We start from the raw sequence: 20186 nt of genomic DNA, 5'->3' as shown, positions 1-20186 counted from the left end.
TGCTACCGGAGGGAAAAAGTAAATTCCTCCCTCAACAAAAGGCTGCTCGCCCGTTTCGCAACCAACAGCCGACGCGCTTTCGATCTTTTCGCAAAAACAACTCCAGTTTGTCCTCCTCTACCTTCTCTTCCGGATCAGGTCCGTCTCCACGCGGAGACAGAGGCTCCCAGGTCTCATACAGACCTAACCGCTCTTGGAAACCCAGACCTAGGGACTCTGGATCCAGGGGAGCCAGATCTCATAGATCTACCCAATGACTTGTTGCTGTATACGGCGGACGCCGACAGAGTACGTGGTCGCCTACTTTCCTTCAGCCACACCTGGCTCGCGGTCGTCCACGACAAGTGGGTCAGGGAGCTGGTGTCCTCCTGATGCAAGATAGAGTTTTCCTCTCCCCTCCAACTCGCTTTTTCCATTCCTCTCCCCCCAAGGGAAAGACAAGAGCCTTCCTTCGGGCTGTTCAGGCTCTCAAGGGACGGAGTCATCATTCCGGTCCCTTATCTCGAAAGGTTCAGAGAATTTTATTCAAACCTTTTTGTGGTTCCAAAGAAGGACGGGACGATGCGACCTATTCTGGATCTCAAACTGTTAAATGAGTTTGTCACGGTTCGACGATTCCGAATGGAATCTCTCCGATCAGTTGTCGCTTCCATGGAAAAGAGAGTTCCTAGCATCCATTGACATCAAGGACGCTTACCTTCACATTCCGATCTGCCCATCTCGCCAGCAGTTCCTGCGTTTTGCAATTCACGAGGAACACTTCCAGTTCGTTGCCTTGCCCTTCGGACTCGCCACCGCCCCCAGAGTCATTACCAAGGTCATAGCTGCTGTCATGGCCATTCTCCACTCTCGGGAAGTAGTGGTGTTACCGTATCTGGACGACCTGCTCATCAAGGGTCCGTCCCTTTCAGCCTGCGAGGAATCCGTGGAGATAACAGTAAATACTCTTTCATGCCTGGGGTGGAAGATAAACTTCGCAAAGTCTTCTTCGAAACCAGCTCAGCAGATTTCCCTTTTAGGAATGATCTTGGACACTTCCTTCGGGTTGGTCATTCTCCCTCCAGAAAAGACACAAGCCTTACAACAGGCAGTGCGGACTCTTTCCCTTCCAGCTTCTCACTCCATTCGTTTCAGCATGAGAGTTCTCGGAAAAATGGTGGCTGCGATGGAAGCAGTTCCATCTCTGTCCCTTACAACATGCATTGCTGTTAGCTTGGGACAAGAACACGTTCTCCCTGGACCGTCGGATCCTTCTGTCCCTGCGGGTCAGGCAAGCCCTCAGGTGGTGGACTCTGAGGTCCTCCCTGAATCAAGGGAGGTCTTTTCTCCCTGTAAGATGGTTGGTAGTAACCACCGACGCAAGTCTTCTCGGCTGGGGTGCGGTCTTTCGTTACCACACGGCACAGGGTCGTTGGTCGACCCGAGAGTCCCCTCTACCCAACAATAATTTGGAGATACGAGCGATCAGATTTGCTCTACGGAGTTTCCACCATCTCCTCGCAGGTCACCACATCAGGATCCAATCCGACAGCGCCACGGCTGTAGCGTATATCAACCACCAGGGAGGTACCCGGAGCAGGATGGCCATGCACAAAGTGACTCGCATCCTCCATTGGGCCGAGACCAATCATTCGCCCATCTCAGCAATTCATATCCCGGGCGTAGAAAATTGGGCGGCAGATTTTCTCAGTCGCCAAGGCATTGCCTCGGGAGAGTGGTCTCTTCATCTGGAAATCTTTCACCAGATTTGTCTTCGTTGGGGGACTCCGGATGTGGACCTCATGGCCTCCAGACTAAACTACAAGGTGTCTCGGTTCATTGCCCGATCGCGCAATCCATGCGCCATCGGAGCGGACGGCCTAGTTCTGCCATGGCACCGCTTCCGGCTCCCGTACATCTTTCCCCCTCTTCCCTTGCTTCCGAGGGTCATCAAGAAGATCAGAGCGGAGGGTGTACCAGTGATCCTAGTCACGCCAGATTGGCCGCACCGTGCATAGTATGCAGAACTAATACAACTAGTCGCGGACGTCCCCTGGCGACTTCCAGATCACACGGATCTGCTTTCTCAGGGCCCGATTTACCACCAGAACTCCAGGGCCCTGTCTTTGACGGCATGGCCTTTGAATCCTGGATTTTAGCACTGGCTGGGTTCTGTCTCGACGTGATTTACACCATGATTAGTGCTAGGAAGCCTGTATCCAGGCGTATGTATCACCGCACCTGGAAAATCTTCTTTTCATGGTGCAAGGATCATGGTCGTTCCCCTCTGGTGTTCTCCATTCTGGCCATAGTGGAGTTCCTTCAATCCGGATTTAAATCAGGCCTCGTGCTTAGCTCGCTCAAGGGCCAAATTTCGGCCTTGTCAGTGCTTTTCCAACACAAAACTGCCACCAAACCTCAGGTCAAGGCGTTTATTCAAGGAGTTTCCCATGTGACGCCTCCTTATAGATGACCATTGGAATCATGGGACCTTAATCTGGTTCTCGGGGCCTTACAGGAGGCTCCTTTCGAACCGCTGCAGGACATATCATTGACCGTCCTCTCGTGGAAAGTGGTCTTTCTAGTGGCAATTACGTCAATCAGACGAGTTTCGGAACTGCCGTTCTCCGTTCCTGAATTTTCATCAGGACAAGGTAGTTCTCAGGACGTCCCCGTCCTTCCTGCCCAGGGTCGTCTCCTCTTCCATCTCAACGAGGAAATTGTTTTGCCTTCCTTTTGTCCGGCGCCAGTCCATCGCATTGAGAAGGCCCTCCACACCCTGGATGTGGTTAGGTCGCTGAGACAGTACATCTCGCGGATGGCTCCCTTCCGCAAGTCAGATGCCCTGTTCATACTTCCAGAGGGGCATAGGAAGGGCCTAGCCGCTTCAAAAGCAACGCTAGCCAGGTGGATTCGCTCAGCGATTCAGGAATCCTACTGAGTCAGGAATGCTCCTGTCCCAGCGGGGATTAAAGCGCACTCTAACCGGTCAGTGGGCCCCTCTTGGGCCATTCGGCACCAGGCCTCGGCAGAACAGGTCTGCAAGGCTGCAACTTGGTCCTGTCTGCATACCTTTTCAAAACATTACCAAATTCATTCTCAGGCCTTGGCATATGCAGCTCTCGGCAGAAGCATCCTGCAATTGGCAGTACCTCAGTGTTGACTCAGTGGTACATGGGGTATTATCAGATGTATGCTCCCCACCCAGGGACTGCTTTAGGACGTCCCACTGTCTCTGTGTCCCCCAATGAGGCGTAGGAGAAATAGGGATTTTTGTGTACTCACCGTAAAATCCTTTTCTCCGAGCCATTCATTGGGGGACGCAGCACCCGCCCTGTTTAGCCTACTGGCTCATTTGTATCATTCTTAGGTTTTGACATAGTTATGGTTATTGCTGACTGTTTAAGCTCCTACTGCTTTTTTTCACTGAACTGGAGATTTCTCATCCAGTGAGAGGGTGTATACTGAAGGGGAGGAGTTAACTTTTTTTCTGGTTTACTTAGTGACCTCCTAGTGGCAAGCAGCATAACACCCACTGTCTCTGTGTCCCCCAATGAATGGCTCAGAGAAAAGGATTTTACGGTGAGTACACAAAAATCCCTATTTTGTACCACACTTTAGCTTTTCACATGGCACTGTCTGTTTGAGCCATATTTGAGCCCTGATTTGAGAGATCTTACAGTGCCCTTGAATTTATTATAATCCAGAATACAATCTGGCTTTGGGACTCGTGTTGTGGCTCCTTGGACAGGGATATGAGAGCTGTTGTCGAGGCGAATGATGGTCAAGATACTTCATAGAGAGGGTCTTGAAGAGTGAGATGCTGGTGTAAAAGCTATCTACATGGAGTTGATAACCCTTATCCAGTAGTGGTAGTGGGTGCAGCAGTTCCCATGCAATTTTACCGCTCACCCTGAGGGCAGGGAATCTAGGTGTCCTTCCCTTCGTATACCCTAAATCTGTGAGTGTACCCTGAGGTATTCTCACACAGCTTGTACAGTTTAATTCTGTACCTGGCCCTCTTACTGTTCAAGTATTGTCAGAATTTTAGCCTCCCTTTGAAATGAACCAGAACCTCATCTATAGCAATGTCCCTTTGGGTGTTGTATTCCTCAGCAAATTTTCTGCTGAAGTGTTCAAATACTGGCCGAATTTTATAAAAACGATCAAAGTTTGGCTCTGAGGAAAAGATGATGTGCAGAGCTGTGATTGCTATTTTAAAGCCACCCTTTTGGCGCCGATTGGCCAACAATAGTCACTGACCAATCAGAGCCAAAAGGCTTAATCAACCTAGGTGACTTTGCAATCAACCCATCCATTTTGACTGCTGTGATTGTGGTTGTGTTGTCACATTGATTTTTTTTTTCTAACTTTATTATCATATCACTATGATTGGTTGATCAATTTTGATCTGCCAATCTCAGCGATCACCTGCTCGGCAGGGCCCCATGCAGGGATGGCCTGCTGTCAGATATTGCAGCCATCTTAACTCTGTCACTGCACGATGCAGAGCGGAGAGTGGAAATAGCGGCGCCATACATGTACTGCGATTTGCGGGAATGCACTTCCTCCAGTGCGATACATATACAGGACATGTCATGAATGAGTTAAATAATTATTTTGGTTACTTAAGATATGATTGCAGTAATGTTATCGAATTTATAACAACTGGTGTTCTGCAGTATACTGCACTGGTTTAATGTACTTTTGTTTGGGACTCTCAATCTGGTGTTGTTTTTTTTCTTTACCATTACCTGCAGGTCAGCCTCTTGGGGTTTTAGATGGAATTCCTATTGCAATTAAAGACAACTTTAGCACCAAAAATATACAGACAACATGCGCATCAAAAATGTTAAAGGGTAAGTCTAAATGTTTTAAAAAGTATATGTGTAAGACTGTGTTGAAATAAAACTGGGAAAAGCGGTTCCCTAAGTTTTACCATTCAAAATAGCGCAACGTGCTGTTCTCACCATCCTAACACTGGAATCATTGATCAAACCTCAACGGGCCGTCAAAACAGAAGGCACAGCGCAGATTTGACCAGAGCCTAAAATAATTGTGCAAATGTCACTGACAATAAAGTTAGTGTTTTGTTTTTCCCTCAGGGTACATTCCCCCCTATAATGCTACCGTTGTCCAGCGACTTCTCGATCAAGGAGCAGTGCTTATGGGGAAAACAAATCTGGATGAATTCGGTATGGGGTGAGTAATTAGCTCATAACATGACTGTCCATTTCACACATGGCTTATCACTTTTAGGCTAGTTTTCATAGAATGCAATTATGCCGGTAATTTTATTGCATTAATGAAGAAACAAACAAAAAAAACAAACAAACAATCTGTTGCCCCAGAAAATTGTTTACATCAGGAGAGACTTGTCAATCAACTGAATCGGTGTGGTAAGAATTTGGCTGGGGGTGGCACCAGACTAGTCTTTTCTCTCGCTATAGTCCCAGGCTGACTCAACTATGTTTTCTTGGAAACATCAAAGCATTACAGAGAAAACATACCTGGTAAGGCCCCCTTTCACTTATCCCCTTCCCGAAATTTGACGTACTGGTACGTGATATTTAGATATCTTTAGATATATTTATTGACATGCCAGAGACAGCAAAACACGGGATCCTGTGGGAAACAGGAAGAATCCCTGCGATACCAAAAAGTGCAATGCAATTCCAAGTATAATTGCTGATCTAGACCATTGCGGTAGTTGATAATTGACAGTGCTGCACTAGAGCCTGGTGACCAGTATATAGTCATGGCGACATCGTGTAACCATGGCAGCGATCGGGCCCCCGCTATGATGCCGCAGGGGCACTGATCGAAGGGCAGAGGGGGGCTCCTCCTTCTGTCAACCTTCTAAATGTTGTGATCGATATCGCAGGGGGTTAAACTGCCGGTACGATGCGGGTACCATTCCTGACAGTGAGTGCAGGTGTGAGCTGTGATATCAGCTGATCACCCAGAGGTGATCGCGTGTGCAAAATTGCCATAACGTACCCAGTACATCTAAGGTCTGGAAGCACTTTCCAACCATGGCATACTGGGTACGTCCAAGGTCGGGAAGTTGTAAAGAGGGTCCATTCTACCAACACATGCCCTGTAACCCCTTCACCCTGAGCCTGTTTTCAACTTCCGGCCAGACTAAATTTTACAATTCTGACCAGTGTCACTTTATGTGGTGATGACTTTGGACGCTTTAACAGATCCTAGTGATTGAGATTTTTTTCTTGGTGACACATTTGTACTTTGTTAGTGGTAAATTTGTCCGTATTTTTTACATTTATTTGTGAAACTACCAAATGTTTATGCTTTTAAATCAGATATTTTATCACACAAAATAGTTAATAACTAGCATTGGCCACATGTCTGCTTTACATTAGCATAGAGATTTTTGTTAGTAAGTTAGAAGAGTTAAAAGTTTATCAGCGTTTTCTCAACAAAACTTACAAAACCAGTTTTTTTTAAGGCCCCCTTGACATTTGAAGGGACTTTGAAGGGCCTATATGACAGAGAATACCCACAAAATGACAGCATTTTAAAAACTGCATCCCTCAAAACCACATTCGAGAATTTCTTTAACCCTAACAGGTGCTTCACAAGAATTAAAGCAATGTGGAAGAAAAAAAAAATGAGCATTTTAACTTTTTTCCCACAAAATGTTGCTTTAGCCCCAAATTTTGCATTTTCACAATGGTAACAAGAGAAAATGGACCATAAAATTTGCTGTGCAATTGTTCCTCAGTATGTGATATGTGGTGGAAAACTTGTTTTGGCTAACAGCAGGGCTTAGAAGGGTAGGCGCACCATTTGACTTTTGGATGTCAAAATTGGCTGTAATAGATAGCGAGCCCCATGTCTTGTTTGCAAAGCCCCTGTGTCACAACACAGTTGCCAGGGATCCCTGGGCTAGGGGTTCCTTCCCTATCCCTAAAGCTAGGGGCACCTCAGCTATCCCTGCTCCCTGGACTACTTCTGATGGTGAAGACGCAAAGGCCACGTGCCTTACTGAGCTCCTTAATCTGCCCTTACCTGTCCCCTCCTCCCTCAAAGGAAGTGGGGAGCAGCAGTGAATACGAATACACAGACTAACAGGAGAAAACATACAGAGAGAAATGAGAATAGCAATCATACAAATATGTACTCACAAACAACAGAGTGGAACACCAGGAATCAAGGGAGGAAAAACTAAATAGTTGAGGATGAGAATATAAACACAGGCAAATCACCAAGCAACAGTCTTTAGAGCAATACTCCAAACGCCTCCTAACAACCAAAATCTCCAAATCCAGAACCAGACAGTATAAGCTAGCACTGGCAATCCCTTCTTGGCAGAAGCGAGTATGTATAGAAGAAGGGAGTTGCCAACACTGAACAGCTGAGACCATCAAAGCAGGAAAGCTTCCAGGAGCTCTCAACAGAACAGAATACCTACATTGCTAGCAGAAACTTACACTGTTTAATATGAAGGTGAAGTGCTTCTAAATGGTGCAGGAGTATGAGAAATCAGACATAGAGGTCGTCTGGCCCCTCTATGTTGCGGCAAACCCGTGACACCCTGATGTGCCTAAACAGTGAAAACCTTCCACGAGTGACCCAATTTTGGAAACTACACCCCCTCAAGGAATTTTAGGTGTGTGCGACTTGAAACCACAGGTGCCTCACAGAATTTTATAAGGTTGAATTTTGAAAGTGAAAAAATACATTTTTTCATGCAAAAATGTTGATTCAGCTTCAAATTGTTCATTTTTCAGGGTAGCAGAATAAATTGGGCTGATCTGTTTGTTGTGCAATTTTTCCTGTGTGCACAAATACCCCATATGTGGTGGAAAACTACTGTTTGGACACAATGCATGGCTTGTTAGGGAATGAGTGCCAATTGAATTCTTGAGCTCAATTTTGGCTGTGATAGGTAGCTGATACCATGTCATATTTGAAGAGCCCCTGACATGCCAAAGCAGCAGAAATCCCCACAAATTAGCTCATTTTGGAAACTACATTTCTTGATACAGGAAAGATGTATATCTTTGTACCGTGTTAGCCAGTAGATAGAAAAATATTCAGAATTGAGAGTCCTTAGTGGTTGATACCTTTTAATGGCTAACTGAAAAGATGGGTGTTACCATCTTTTCAGTTAGCCATTAAAAGGTATCAACCACTAAGGACTCTCAATTCTGAATATTTTACGTATCTTGAAGAATTCTTCTGTGGGTGTAGTGAGCATTTTTAGCCCTCAGGCGATTCATAGAATTGTAAAACATTGGGCTGAAAAAATGGAAAATTACCATTTCTCCACTAAAATGTTGGTTTGGTACAGAGTTTTAAATTTTCAAAAAGAATAATAGGAGAAAATGAACGTGCAACGTCTCTGGAGTATGCAATATTGGAGTTCAGAATATGTTGGAATGGTTTGATGGCGCCATGTCACATTGACAGAGCTCCTAAGGTGCCAGTACAGCCAAATGTCTTCTCATAAGAGACCCCATTTTGCAAACGACAACCCACAATGAAATCATGTAGGGGTGCAGTGAACATGTTGACACCAGACATGCCTCACAGAATGTTATACCATTGGGTGATTTTTAATTTTTACCACTAAAAGGTTTATACCCCAAATTTTAAGTTTCTATAAGGGATACGAAAAAATGGACCTAACAGTTTCTTGTGCAATTTCTCCTGACTGTGCCAATACCCTACATGTAGTTAGTAACTACTTTTCAGGCACAGTGTAAAGCTTAGAAGTGAAAGGGTGCCATATTATAATTCAGATTTTGCTGCAATGACCCACTGGAAGAGCCCTTGAGGTGCAAGAACAGCAGAACACTCCGCCTCCCTCCTCTCCCATAAGTGACCCCATTTTACAAACTACACCTCTCAATGAATTAATCTAAGGGTGCAGTGATCATATTGACACCACAGGTGAGTCACATAATTTTATATTATTAGGCAGTGAAGAAAAAGTAATTACAGTACATTTTTACAACAACAAAAAAATTTAACCCCAGATTTTGCATTTTCACATGTGGAAATAGGTAAAAATGGCCATAAGATTTGTCACACAATTTCTGCTGTATGTGGCAGTACCCATATGTTGTGGTACAGTACTGCTTAACCACACGGCAAGACTCGGGAGGGACGAAGCACTATTATCTTAGAATAGTTTGCGTACACAGTATACAATGCCCCTAAGTTCCGAAAAAGCAGAATTACCCCTCTCATGTGACCCAATTTTGGTAAATTGCATCCCTCTGGTAATTTATCTACAAGTTTAGTTTTAATTTTGACTTCATGGGTGTTTTTCAGAAACGAGCAGCAATGGATGTTGCTAGGTGAAAATTGCCGTTGTTGTGCCCAGTACATTATGCCCATAATAAAGTAACTTGGCACTCAACTGAATAATCCTTTGCAAATTAGATTTATTTTATAATTTATTGCAGTACTGGAAACGTTTCGGCCTATTATCGGCCTTCCTCAGTCTGCCGACTGCTATCGCGAAATACTAATCCGGTACCCAAGTAAGGATTCCTATGGAGATCTACTTCAGAATGTCATGTTGATCTAAATGGTATCTCCTATTATAAGAGTGGATATACTGATTTAAATGCCTTGTTTAGATATGGAGGTGGCATACACAGGTGGGACGCGGTATTCCCCCGCTCGTCAGCTGGCGAGCGGGGGAATACCGCGTCCCACCTGTGTATGCCACGCTATATTTGACACAGTACATTATGCCCAGCTCGTGCTTATGGAGACGTACCCACATCACTATAGAAATGCCAAACATGTGGATGCTAAATGCAGTTTAGACACTCTGGGGCTCATAAGGAAGGGGGGAATTTGAACTCGGGAGTACACAATTCACTGGATTTCTTTTGAGGATGAGGAGCACATTTCCAGAACCTTTGTGCTATCAGTAATATAGAAGCCCCTTATATTTCCAATGACCAGTGACAGGCCTGAGTGTGGACTTGCTTTTTTGTGGATTGAGATGAAGCTTTTATTGGGAACATGTGAAATCAAATTTTGCATCACATTTATCTTGCACTCTACGATGAGCGCTTACAATGGGGTTTCCATGTAAGTCTCCGAATGAAACCCTTGAGGAATTAATTCAGTATAATGAAGCAGTAGATTTACTCTGGACTTTGTGTAGCTTCTGTTTAAGGGTGTCCTTCTTTTCAGAGGTGCACAAAAACTGTGGCCGACCACTTTTTTATGCATGCTTAAAAAGGTGGACTCCACCGGATCATAGGCGGACTGCATCCATATTGTCTCCATCTGCCTCATTATAGGGAATCTTCTAGCAAGGGTTTCCTCTGAATCACATGTTTCACAGATTTACACGGAAACCCAGGAGTAAACATAGAGCACAGGATAAATGTGAGCCGAGCCTTACTGCGATCTTTGGGAGGCAGGATGAACAAATCCACAGCAGGTGAACAATTGATTTTGTTTACGTCATTCTTCATGTAGTATAAGTGATTAGACGGTTTTGTTCTACGGGTCTGTGCGATTACAGCGATACCGGATTTATATCTTATGTTTGGTTGCTGTTTACACGAAAAGGCGCGCAAGCATCGCCATATTTTGACAGGTATAATTTTTTGATATTTCTCCTGACAGTCATGTGAGTGCTTGTTTATTGAAGGAAGAGTTGACTAGTACCTTTTCAGGCACATGATATTTTTTTGATCACTTTCTATTCCAACTTTTGGGAGGCAGAATGAACAAGAACCAGCAATTCTGGACTAGTTTTTGGAGGGGTATTTACCGTATTTTCCGCTTTGTAAGACGCACTTTTTTCCCCACAAAATTGAGGGGAAAAAGGGGGTGCGTCTTACAAAGAGGATATACATTTGCGCTGCCACTGAGGGTACTTGCCGCGGCACTCTGTGCCCTGATGCTGCCGCTGCGCTGTCCGCCACCGCCGCGCTCCTGTCCCCCGGTGGTTTCTTCCGCCCCACCGCCGCCGCCGCGCTCTGTCCCGTTCAGCGTGGGGGGGTCTCTGTCGCTCCATGCCTGCTTTCTTCCTGGAAAATGGCCGCCGCGCATGCGCAGACGGACATCTCGGCACTGAAATCTCGGGAGATGAGATTTCTGAAATCTCATCTCCCGAGATTTCAGTGCCGAGATGTCCGTCTGCGCATGCGCGGCGGCCATTTTCCAGGAAGAAAGCAGGCATGGAGCGACAGAGACCCCCCCACGCTGAACGGGACAGAGCGCGGCGGCGGCGGTGGGGCGGAAGAAACCACCGGGGGACAGGAGCGCGGCGGTGGCGGACAGCGCAGCGGCAGCATCAGGGCACAGAGTGCCACGGCAAGTACCCTCAGAACGGGACAGAGCGCGGCGATGGCGGCAAACACCGGGGGATAGGAGCGTGGCGGTAAGAACCGGGGGAGAGCGTGGCGGTGGTGGCAAGCAGGCACCGGGGGACAGAGTGCGGCGGTGGTGGCAAGCAGGCACCGGGGGACAGAGCGTGGCGGTGGTGGCAAGCATCAGGGGACAGAGGGCGGCGGCAGTAACAGACACCGGCAGCGGCACGCTGCACATCAAAACACCCCCTCATCCCAGCAGCAATGTTCCACTCCGGCCTCCTCCATCACCACCCCTGGTAAGCAATAAGACGCATGGATTATAAGATGCACCACCATTTTATTAAAAATAAAGTTTTTTCCTATTTTTCTCCTCAAAATTTGGGGTGCATCTTATAATCCGGAGCGTCTTATAAAGCGAAAAATACGGTAATTCCATTCACCGTGTCATAAAAATGATGAGGCAGGTTTATTCTTCGGGTCTGTACGATTACAGTGACACCACATTTATATAACTTTTTTATGTTTTGGCGCTTTTACACAATTTTATAGAAAAAAATTGTTTTTGCATCACTGTATTATGACATCTATAACTTTTTTATTTCTCCTCTAATGGAGCTGTATGATGACTTTTTTCTTGTGGGACAAGATGAGTTTTTCAGCTAAACCATTTTTATTTACATTCGACTTATCAATTGCATTTTATTAAAGTTATTTTGGCAGTATGATGAAACAGCATAGTTTTTCTGCCACTTTTTTGTCACTGAAGAGGTTAAATAATATGACAGTCCTTTAATAGATCGGGTCATTCCGGATGCAGCAATACCAATTCTCTCCTTTTTTTTTTTTTTGTTTTAATTTTTACATAAATATATATAGTTATTTCTGTAATTTTTTTTAATTTAACCCCTTTACCACCTTGGATGTATCCATACATCCATGTGGGCCGGTACTTACCAACCTTAGACGGATGATACATACAGGCGATTTTGCACTCCCAAACGCTGTGCGCACGCATGATTGCTGCCGTGTGTCAGCTGATTCTGTCAACTGACAACCAGGAGTGGCCTTGCACCGCTCCTGGTACTTTAACCCCCTAAATACTGCCAGCAAACTTGATCGCAGGATGCTGAAGGAAGAAAGCCCCTCTGCCCTTGGATCAGAGTCCCCACGACGTCATCACAGGGTCCCGATCATTGCCATGGTGACCCGATTTCATCATGACGACATACGGGTTACCAGGCACTAGGTGTTAGATCATGTGCAGTGCATGATCTAACTAACTTTTATCTGCAGGGCTGACAGGTTATACAGTATAACAATGCTCTTGCATTGCTATACCTTAGAACTGTGAGCAGACTGCAAAAATGAAAGTCCCATAGTGGGACTAAGTAATAAAGTAAAAATAACATTTTGAAAAAAGTTGTAAAAATTTGTTTCAAATAAAAATAAATATTTTATCGCATAAATAAATATTTTTATGAAAAAAATATACATATATAAGCAATAAAAGTGCACATATTTGGTATCTCTGTGTCCGGAACGACCCAACCTATAAGGGTATGTTTCCACGGTCAGGAAACGCTGCATGTTTGACGCTGCGTACAGTAGCAGCGTCAAACATGCAGCGTCCAGATGTTACAGCATAGTGGAGGGGATTTTGTGAAATCCCGTCTCCACTATGCATTAAAAGACGCAGACGGCAGACTTGCGTAAACGTACATGTGGCGCGTCTTTCCAGAAGCGGCTCGTCTTTCCATACTGAGCCATTCCTGACCGTGGAAACATACCCTAAAGCTGTCCCACTAGTTAACCCCTTTAGTGAACACCATAAAAAACAAGGCAAAAAAAATGCTTTACATACTGCCGAACAAAAAGTGGAATAAAAAGATGAATATAAATAAAAATGGTTCAATTCCTGAATAGATGGTTTTTGTTCATTCTGCCTCCCAAAAATCGGAATAGAAAGCGATCAAAAAATGTCATGTGCCTGAAAATGGTACCAATAAAAACGTAAAGTCGTCCCGCAGAAAAACAAGCCCTCACCTGACTGTCGGCTGAAATATGGAAAAATTATAGCTCTTAAAATATGGTGGTGCAATAACTAGTTTTTGCGATAAAATGCGCCTTTTCATGTGTGATAAGCAGCCAGACATTAAGACCCGATATAAATCTGATATGCCTGTGATCGCACCGACCCAAAGAATAAAATCATCCAATCGCATATTATATATATATATATATATATATATATATATATAGAATGGCGTAAAAATTAAATAATACCAATTCTTCGCCTGCAGTTGATTTTTTTCACTCTGCCTCACAAAGATCGCAGTAAGGATTGGCGCACATTCATCATGCTCTCTGCGCTGAGTGCTTCCATCAAAGTTTCCATGTAACTCTCTGAAATATGTGATTCAGATGGAACCCCCGGCAGAAGATTTCCTATAACGAGGCTGGTGGAGACACTGTGAACATCATCTGGCCTGTGATCCCATGGTGTCTGTCTCTTTAAGTGTGCATAAACGTGCCATCGGCCTTAGTTTTGAGCAATTATGAAAAGGACACCGCTGAATAGAGGCCAGACAGAGTCCAGAGTCTCTGCTGCCCCATTATATTGACTGGATACCTCAGGGATTTCATCTGGATCATGTCACTCGTAGATTTCGATGGATACCTCAAAGTAAATGCTCAGCATAGAGCGCCGTATAAATGTGATCCCATCTGTTATGTAAAATGTTCCCATTAGAAGCTTCAAATCAGTCCACAAAAAGAAGCAAGTTGCCACTCAGGTCCATCGTCTGTTAGCGGAAATGTGGGAGCCTTCCACATAACTGGTAGTACAAAGACTCTGGAAAAGCAAAATGGCTCCACACCCTACAAAAGAAATTCAGCAAATCCTGCTCTCCCAAATCCAAATACCCCCCTGCCTTCTGAGCCCCAGTGTGTCTAAACCACATGTTTGGCATTTCTGTAGCAATGAGGGCGTTTAATTTACAGGTGCATGTCTCCAGAAGCATTAGCTGGGCGGAACTTACTGGTTATTACAACGTGCTGGTCACTACAACAATGGCAGTTTGCAATTCTCTCATGGCAGCATTCATTGCTGCTTGTTTCCGGAAAACACCCATGGAGTCAATATAGACACTACCCCTGTAGATAAATCCCTAAAGGGGTATAATTTACAAAATGGGGTCACGTGAGGGGGGATTCTGCTCTTCTAGCACTTAGGGGTTCTGTATATTGAGTCTGCAAACTATTCTAGGAAAATCTACTCTCCAGGATGCAAATAGCGCTCCTTCCCTCCAGAGTCTCGCCGTATGGCTAAGCAGTACTGTACAGCATACATAGAGGATATTTCCACTTTCAGTAGAAATGTGGAACAAATTTTGGTGTCATTTTTACCCACTTCTTGTGTGAAATCTGTAAAATGTAAAAATGTGTGTGGAAAAATGTAAAATCTGGGGCTAAAGCAACATGTTGGTGGTACTAAATGTAGTTATTTTTTTCTTCACTGCACAATGGTATAAAATTCCGTGACCCATCTGGTGTCAATATGATTACAGTATTTTTCGGATTATAAGACGCACCGGACCATAACACGCACCTAGGTTTTAGAGGAGGAAATTAGGAGAAAAAAAACAAACAAAAAATGTGGTCAATTCTGTACTTAATATCCCCTATCCTGGTAAATATGGTCCCCTCATCCCCATCCTGGTATGCATGCCTCCTCATCCCTAGCATGGTATGCATGGCTCCCTCATCCCTATTCTGGTAGGAATGGTCCCCCTCATCCTTATCCTGGCAGGAGTGATCACCCTCATCCCTATACTGGTATGCAGGGTCCCCATCTTGTCCAAGTATGCATGGCCCCATCCTTAACCTGATTTGATATGGCCCCATCCTTATCCTGGTATGATTGGCCCCATCCTTATCCTGGTATGATTGGCCCCATCCTTAACCTGGTATGATATGGCCCCATCCTTATCCTGGTATGCAGGGCCCCATCCTTAATCTGGTATGAGTGGCCTCATCCCAGTCCTGGTATCCATGGCCCCATCCCAGTCCTGGTATGCATGGCCCTATCCCAGTCCTGATATGCATGACCCCATCCCAGTCCTGGTATGCATGGGCCCCATCCCAGTCCTGGTATGCATGGGCCCCATCCCGGTCCTGGTATGCATGGGCCCCATCCCGGTCCTGGTATGCATGGGCCCCATCCCGGTCCTGGTATGCATGGGCCCCATCCCGGTCCTGGTATGCATGGGCCCCATCCCGGTCCTGGTATGCATGGGCCCCATCCCGGTCCTGGTATGCATGGGCCCCATCCCGGTCCTGGTATGCATGGGCCCCATCCCGGTCCTGGTATGCATGGGCCCCATCCCGGTCCTGGTATGCATGGGCCCCATCCCGGTCCTGGTATGCATGGGCCCCATCCCGGTCCTGGTATGCATGGGCCCCATCCCGGTCCTGGTATGCATGGGCCCCATCCCGGTCCTGGTATGCATGGGCCCCATCCCGGTCCTGGTATGCATGGGCCCCATCCCGGTCCTGGTATGCATGGGCCCCATCCCGGTCCTGGTATGCATGGGCCCCATCCCGGTCCTGGTATGCATGGGCCCCATCCCGGTCCTGGTATGCATGGGCCCCATCCCGGTCCTGGTATGCATGGGCCCCATCCCGGTCCTGGTATGCATGGGCCCCATCCCGGTCCTGGTATGCATGGGCCCCATCCCGGTCCTGGTATGCATGGGCCCCATCCCGGTCCTGGTATGCATGGGCCCCATCCCGGTCCTGGTATGCATGGGCCCCATCCCGGTCCTGGTATGCATGGCCCCATCCCGGTCCTGGTATGCATGGCCCCATCCCGGTCCTGGTATGCATGGCCCCATCCCGGTCCTGGTATGCATGGCCCCATCCCGGTCCTGGTATGCATGGACCCCATCCCGGTCCTGGTATGCATGGCCCCATCCCGGTCCTGGTATGCATGGCCCCATCCCGGTCCTGGTATGCATGGTCCAATCCTTATCCTAGTATGATTGGCCCCATCACGGACTTGGTATGTATGATCCCATCCTTATTCTGGTATGATTGGCCCCACCCCCATCCTGGTATGCATGATCCCATCCTTATTCTGGTATGATTGGCCACACCCCCATCCTGGTATGTATGGTCCCATCAGAAAAGATAAGAAAAACCCCAAAACATTACACTTTCCTTCCTCCGCACCCTCACAGTGTCATGCTCTGGTGCCAGCAACTGCTTAATGCTTGTAATCAGCACATGGCAGGGACATCACAAGCAGAGCACAGCTGCCGGAATACTCACCGGGACTGTTCATTGCAGAGAGCAGTGAGTATTCAGCCAGAGCCTTCCTGCTGCTGCTGGTGGTCATGTGTGCCGCTACTTAAGAGAAATGAATATTCTGAATATTCATTTCTTGTAAGTATCGGCACACGTGACCGCCGGTGGCTGACACTGCGCGCTACTGAAGGGCAATGAATACACCCATCAGCCACTCCTGCTCTCGCTGTTATTAGCGGCAGCAAGTGTCGGATGATGAGATCTGTAGTCCCATCCGCAAACAAAAGTGACTGGAGGTTAACTTTATACCTCTGATCACAGCTGAGCGTTCACGCTGTTTTTTGACAGTGGGAACCACGCCTCTCTGACCGGCGGGGATGATTTCATTTTTTTCTTTTTTTTTTTCATTAACAGTTGCTGATTGGTTACAGCCTATGTTGGTTCATTCTGTTAACACTCCTACATAGGCTGGTTAGTGTCTGTTTGTGTTTCTTAGCGGTTTAGTAATGAGGGTGTTGGTCTAACCTAGGGCTTGGTGTCAATGACAGCTGTGACACCAAGCCTTAATCCCATTACCCTGATGCTACTGCATCAGAATTAAAAAGGTGGTGTTGAACTTATGTCACAAAACTTTTTTTTTTAAATATCTTTATTTAACTCAAAAAAGCCTTCATTGCTGTAAAAAAATGCAGCAAAACGCACATTTTTGCAGCAGTTTTTTTGCTGCCAAGAGATGCAGAAACCTTGCTGAAATTTCCTCAAGCAAATACTCAACATGCACACATACCCTAAGGGTGTTAAATGGCCCAGGCAGGTGCAGGCACTCTGCTCCTTGCAGTGACAGCTGAGGCTCAGCTTTCAATTAATCTACCACTCATGGTTGCCTTGAATTGCGTCATTTTGATGGAACCCCTTCCCAATCATGGAGTAAATTTACATCAAATGTCGTGAAGTGTTTCAGCTGAAATACTACACTTCTGAATGGCGCTTTTTACTAATATGTTTATAATGTAGTTTGTGCAGTTATAATTGTGTAATAAATTAGAAACACATGTGACATGCACAAAAGTGAACAGGTCGGTTGGACAGTGTTCACACCACCCAAAGACTGAAACACAAAGAAAAAACACAGTATGACAAACATGCAAAAATACTCTGTTGCAAAAAATATATAACAGTAGACAGCAAGTGCTAGAAAAAGAATGATAACAAAAAAAGGGTATTTAGTTGATATGTTTTTTGCCAAAAATGTATACTAAGCCACTCCACCGACGTCACGGTATACCCATCTCGGAGCAGTCCTATCTAATGTATTTAAAACCTGATCATGTGAACAGTACCTAAATGAGCAGCATTCAGAAAGGCGCTTCCTGATGTGGGCACGCTGTGTAAGACTGCTCTTTATGTGCATGTCACACAAGAGAGGGGCGGGAATCTCCCAAACTTTGCATAAGCAAGAAACTAATAGATAAAAGTAAAAAAAGTATCAACTAAATACCCTGTTTTTGTTATCATTCTTTTACTAGCACTTGCTGTCTACTGTTATATATTTTTTGCAACAGTGTTTTTGCACGTTTGTCATACTGTATTTTTTCTTTGTGTTTCTATAATGTCTGCCCTGTGCTTGTGTAGGGTGTGCATAATGCTTGTGTGATATGTGCACGGTGAGTTTCTAATTCATGCATTATGTTGAACAATGAGAGTACCAATAAGGTTTATGCACTTGTGCTCAAAAGTTTACATACCACGGTAGAATTTTTGCTTTCTTGACCTTTTTTCAGAGAATATGAATAACGCCAAAACTTTTTCTCCACTCATGGTTAGTGGTTGGGTGAAGCCATTTATTGTCAAACTACTGTGTTTTCTCTTTTTAAATCATTATGACAACCCAAAACATCCAAATGATCCTGATCAAAAGTTTACATACCTCATTTCTTAATAGCTTATATTGCCTCCTCTAACATCAATGACAGCTTGAAGTCTTTTGTGGTAGTTGTGGATGAGGTTCTTTATTTTCTCAGGTAGTACAGCTGCCCACTCTTCTTGGCAAAAAGCATCCAGTTCCTGTAAAATCTTGGACTGTCTAGCATGAACTGCACACTTGAGATCTCCTCAGAGTGGCTTAATGATATTGAGGTCAGGAGACTGAGATGGCCACTCCAGAACCTTCACTTTGTTCTGCTGTAGCAAATGACAGGTCGACTGCAGAACAGTATTTGCTGATAACATGCTGCATTCCCCCTTCCTTCAACTTTGCCCAAGTTTCCTGTGACTTTGCAGCTCACACATCCTCAAAACATCAGCGATCCACCTCCATGCTTTAGAATAGGAATGGTGTTCCTTTCATCATTCATTCATTGTTGACCTCTCTCCAAATGTAATATTTATGGTTGTGGCTAAAAAGTTCAATTTTGGTCTCATCACTCCAAATTACCTTGTTCCAGAAGTTTTGAAGTTTGTCTCTGTGCTGTTTTGGCGTATTGTAGGCAAGATACTTTGTGGCATTTGTGCAGCAATGGCTTTCTTCTGGCGACTCGACCATGCAGCCCATTTTTCATCAAGTGCCTCATTATTGTGCATCTTGAAACAGCCACACCGCTAGTTTTCAGAGAGTCCAGTATTTCAACTGATGTTATTTGTGGGTTTTTCTTTGCATTCTGAACAATTTTACTGGCAGTTGTGGACAAAATTTTTGTTCTTCTACCCGACCATGGTTTTGTTTTTACAGAGCCCCTAATTTTCCATTTGTTAATCACAATATGTAAGCTGCTGACTGGCATAATCAATTCCTTGGATATCTTTTTGTATCCCTTTCCTGTTTTAGGGTATATGCACACGTTGCGGATTCTGCTGCGGATGTGCAGCAGATTCTCCTGCGGTGTACAGTACCATTAAAGTCAATTTAAAATGAAAAACGCTGTGCACTTGCTGCTGAGTTTTCCATGCAGATTCGCTGCGGTTTTGAATCCACAGCCACAGCATGTCAATTCTTTGTGTGAATTCCGCTGCGTTTTTACACCTCTTCCATTATAGGAATCCGCAGGTGTATTTACGCAGGTGAAATCTGCACAGAAAATGTGCACTAAATCCGCAGGTAACACGCAGGTCATTTTACCTGCGCATTTAGCAAAATCCGCAGGGTAATCCGCAACGTGTGCACATACGTTTTTCATGCGTTTATGTGGATTTTCATGCATTTTTTTCCATGTAGATTGTATGCGTTTTTGTGACCTAAATAAGGATACGTTATTTAACCAAAAAAAAAATATTTGTGATGTCATTTCTTGTCCAACCTCCTGTTTTACATTTGTCCAACCCAGAATCCTTTACACACACAGATGGATATGGGAAAGATGGATATGGGAAAGATGGAAGGAATGAGATAGAATTGTCTATGTATCTATAGATATATCTATCGATAGAAAAAATCTGTGTTAGACCTGGGTCACACTTTACGAGAAACTCTCACGAGTCTCACACCACAATACCCGGTACTGCCGCTGGCACTCGGACCGGAGCGTTCAGCTGCATAGAAATACATGCAGCCTCACACTCTTGTCCCGAGTGCCGGCATCAGTGCCGGGTATT

The 20186-nt window shown here is 45.2% G+C and overlaps 1 protein-coding gene across 1 annotated transcript in view; it reads left to right on the top strand.

Annotated features, from left to right (window-relative positions):
• QRSL1 (glutaminyl-tRNA amidotransferase subunit QRSL1) overlaps window positions 1-20186 on the top strand; it is a 132989-nt gene that overhangs the window by 15216 nt on the left and 97587 nt on the right. The window contains exons 3-4 of the mRNA XM_073576082.1: window positions 4740-4838; window positions 5085-5181. Of these exons, the coding sequence (XP_073432183.1) occupies window positions 4740-4838; window positions 5085-5181 (196 nt within the window). The remainder of the gene's footprint in view (window positions 1-4739; window positions 4839-5084; window positions 5182-20186) is intronic.

The sequence above is a fragment of the Dendrobates tinctorius genome, unplaced genomic scaffold, assembly GCF_039654945.1.
Source record: "Dendrobates tinctorius isolate UK_male_01 unplaced genomic scaffold, ASM3965494v1 ptg000046l, whole genome shotgun sequence".
Classification (NCBI taxonomy): Eukaryota; Metazoa; Chordata; class Amphibia; order Anura; family Dendrobatidae; genus Dendrobates; species Dendrobates tinctorius.
The sequence above is the reverse complement of the archived record's forward strand: the minus strand, read 5'-3'. Positions and strand labels throughout refer to the sequence as shown.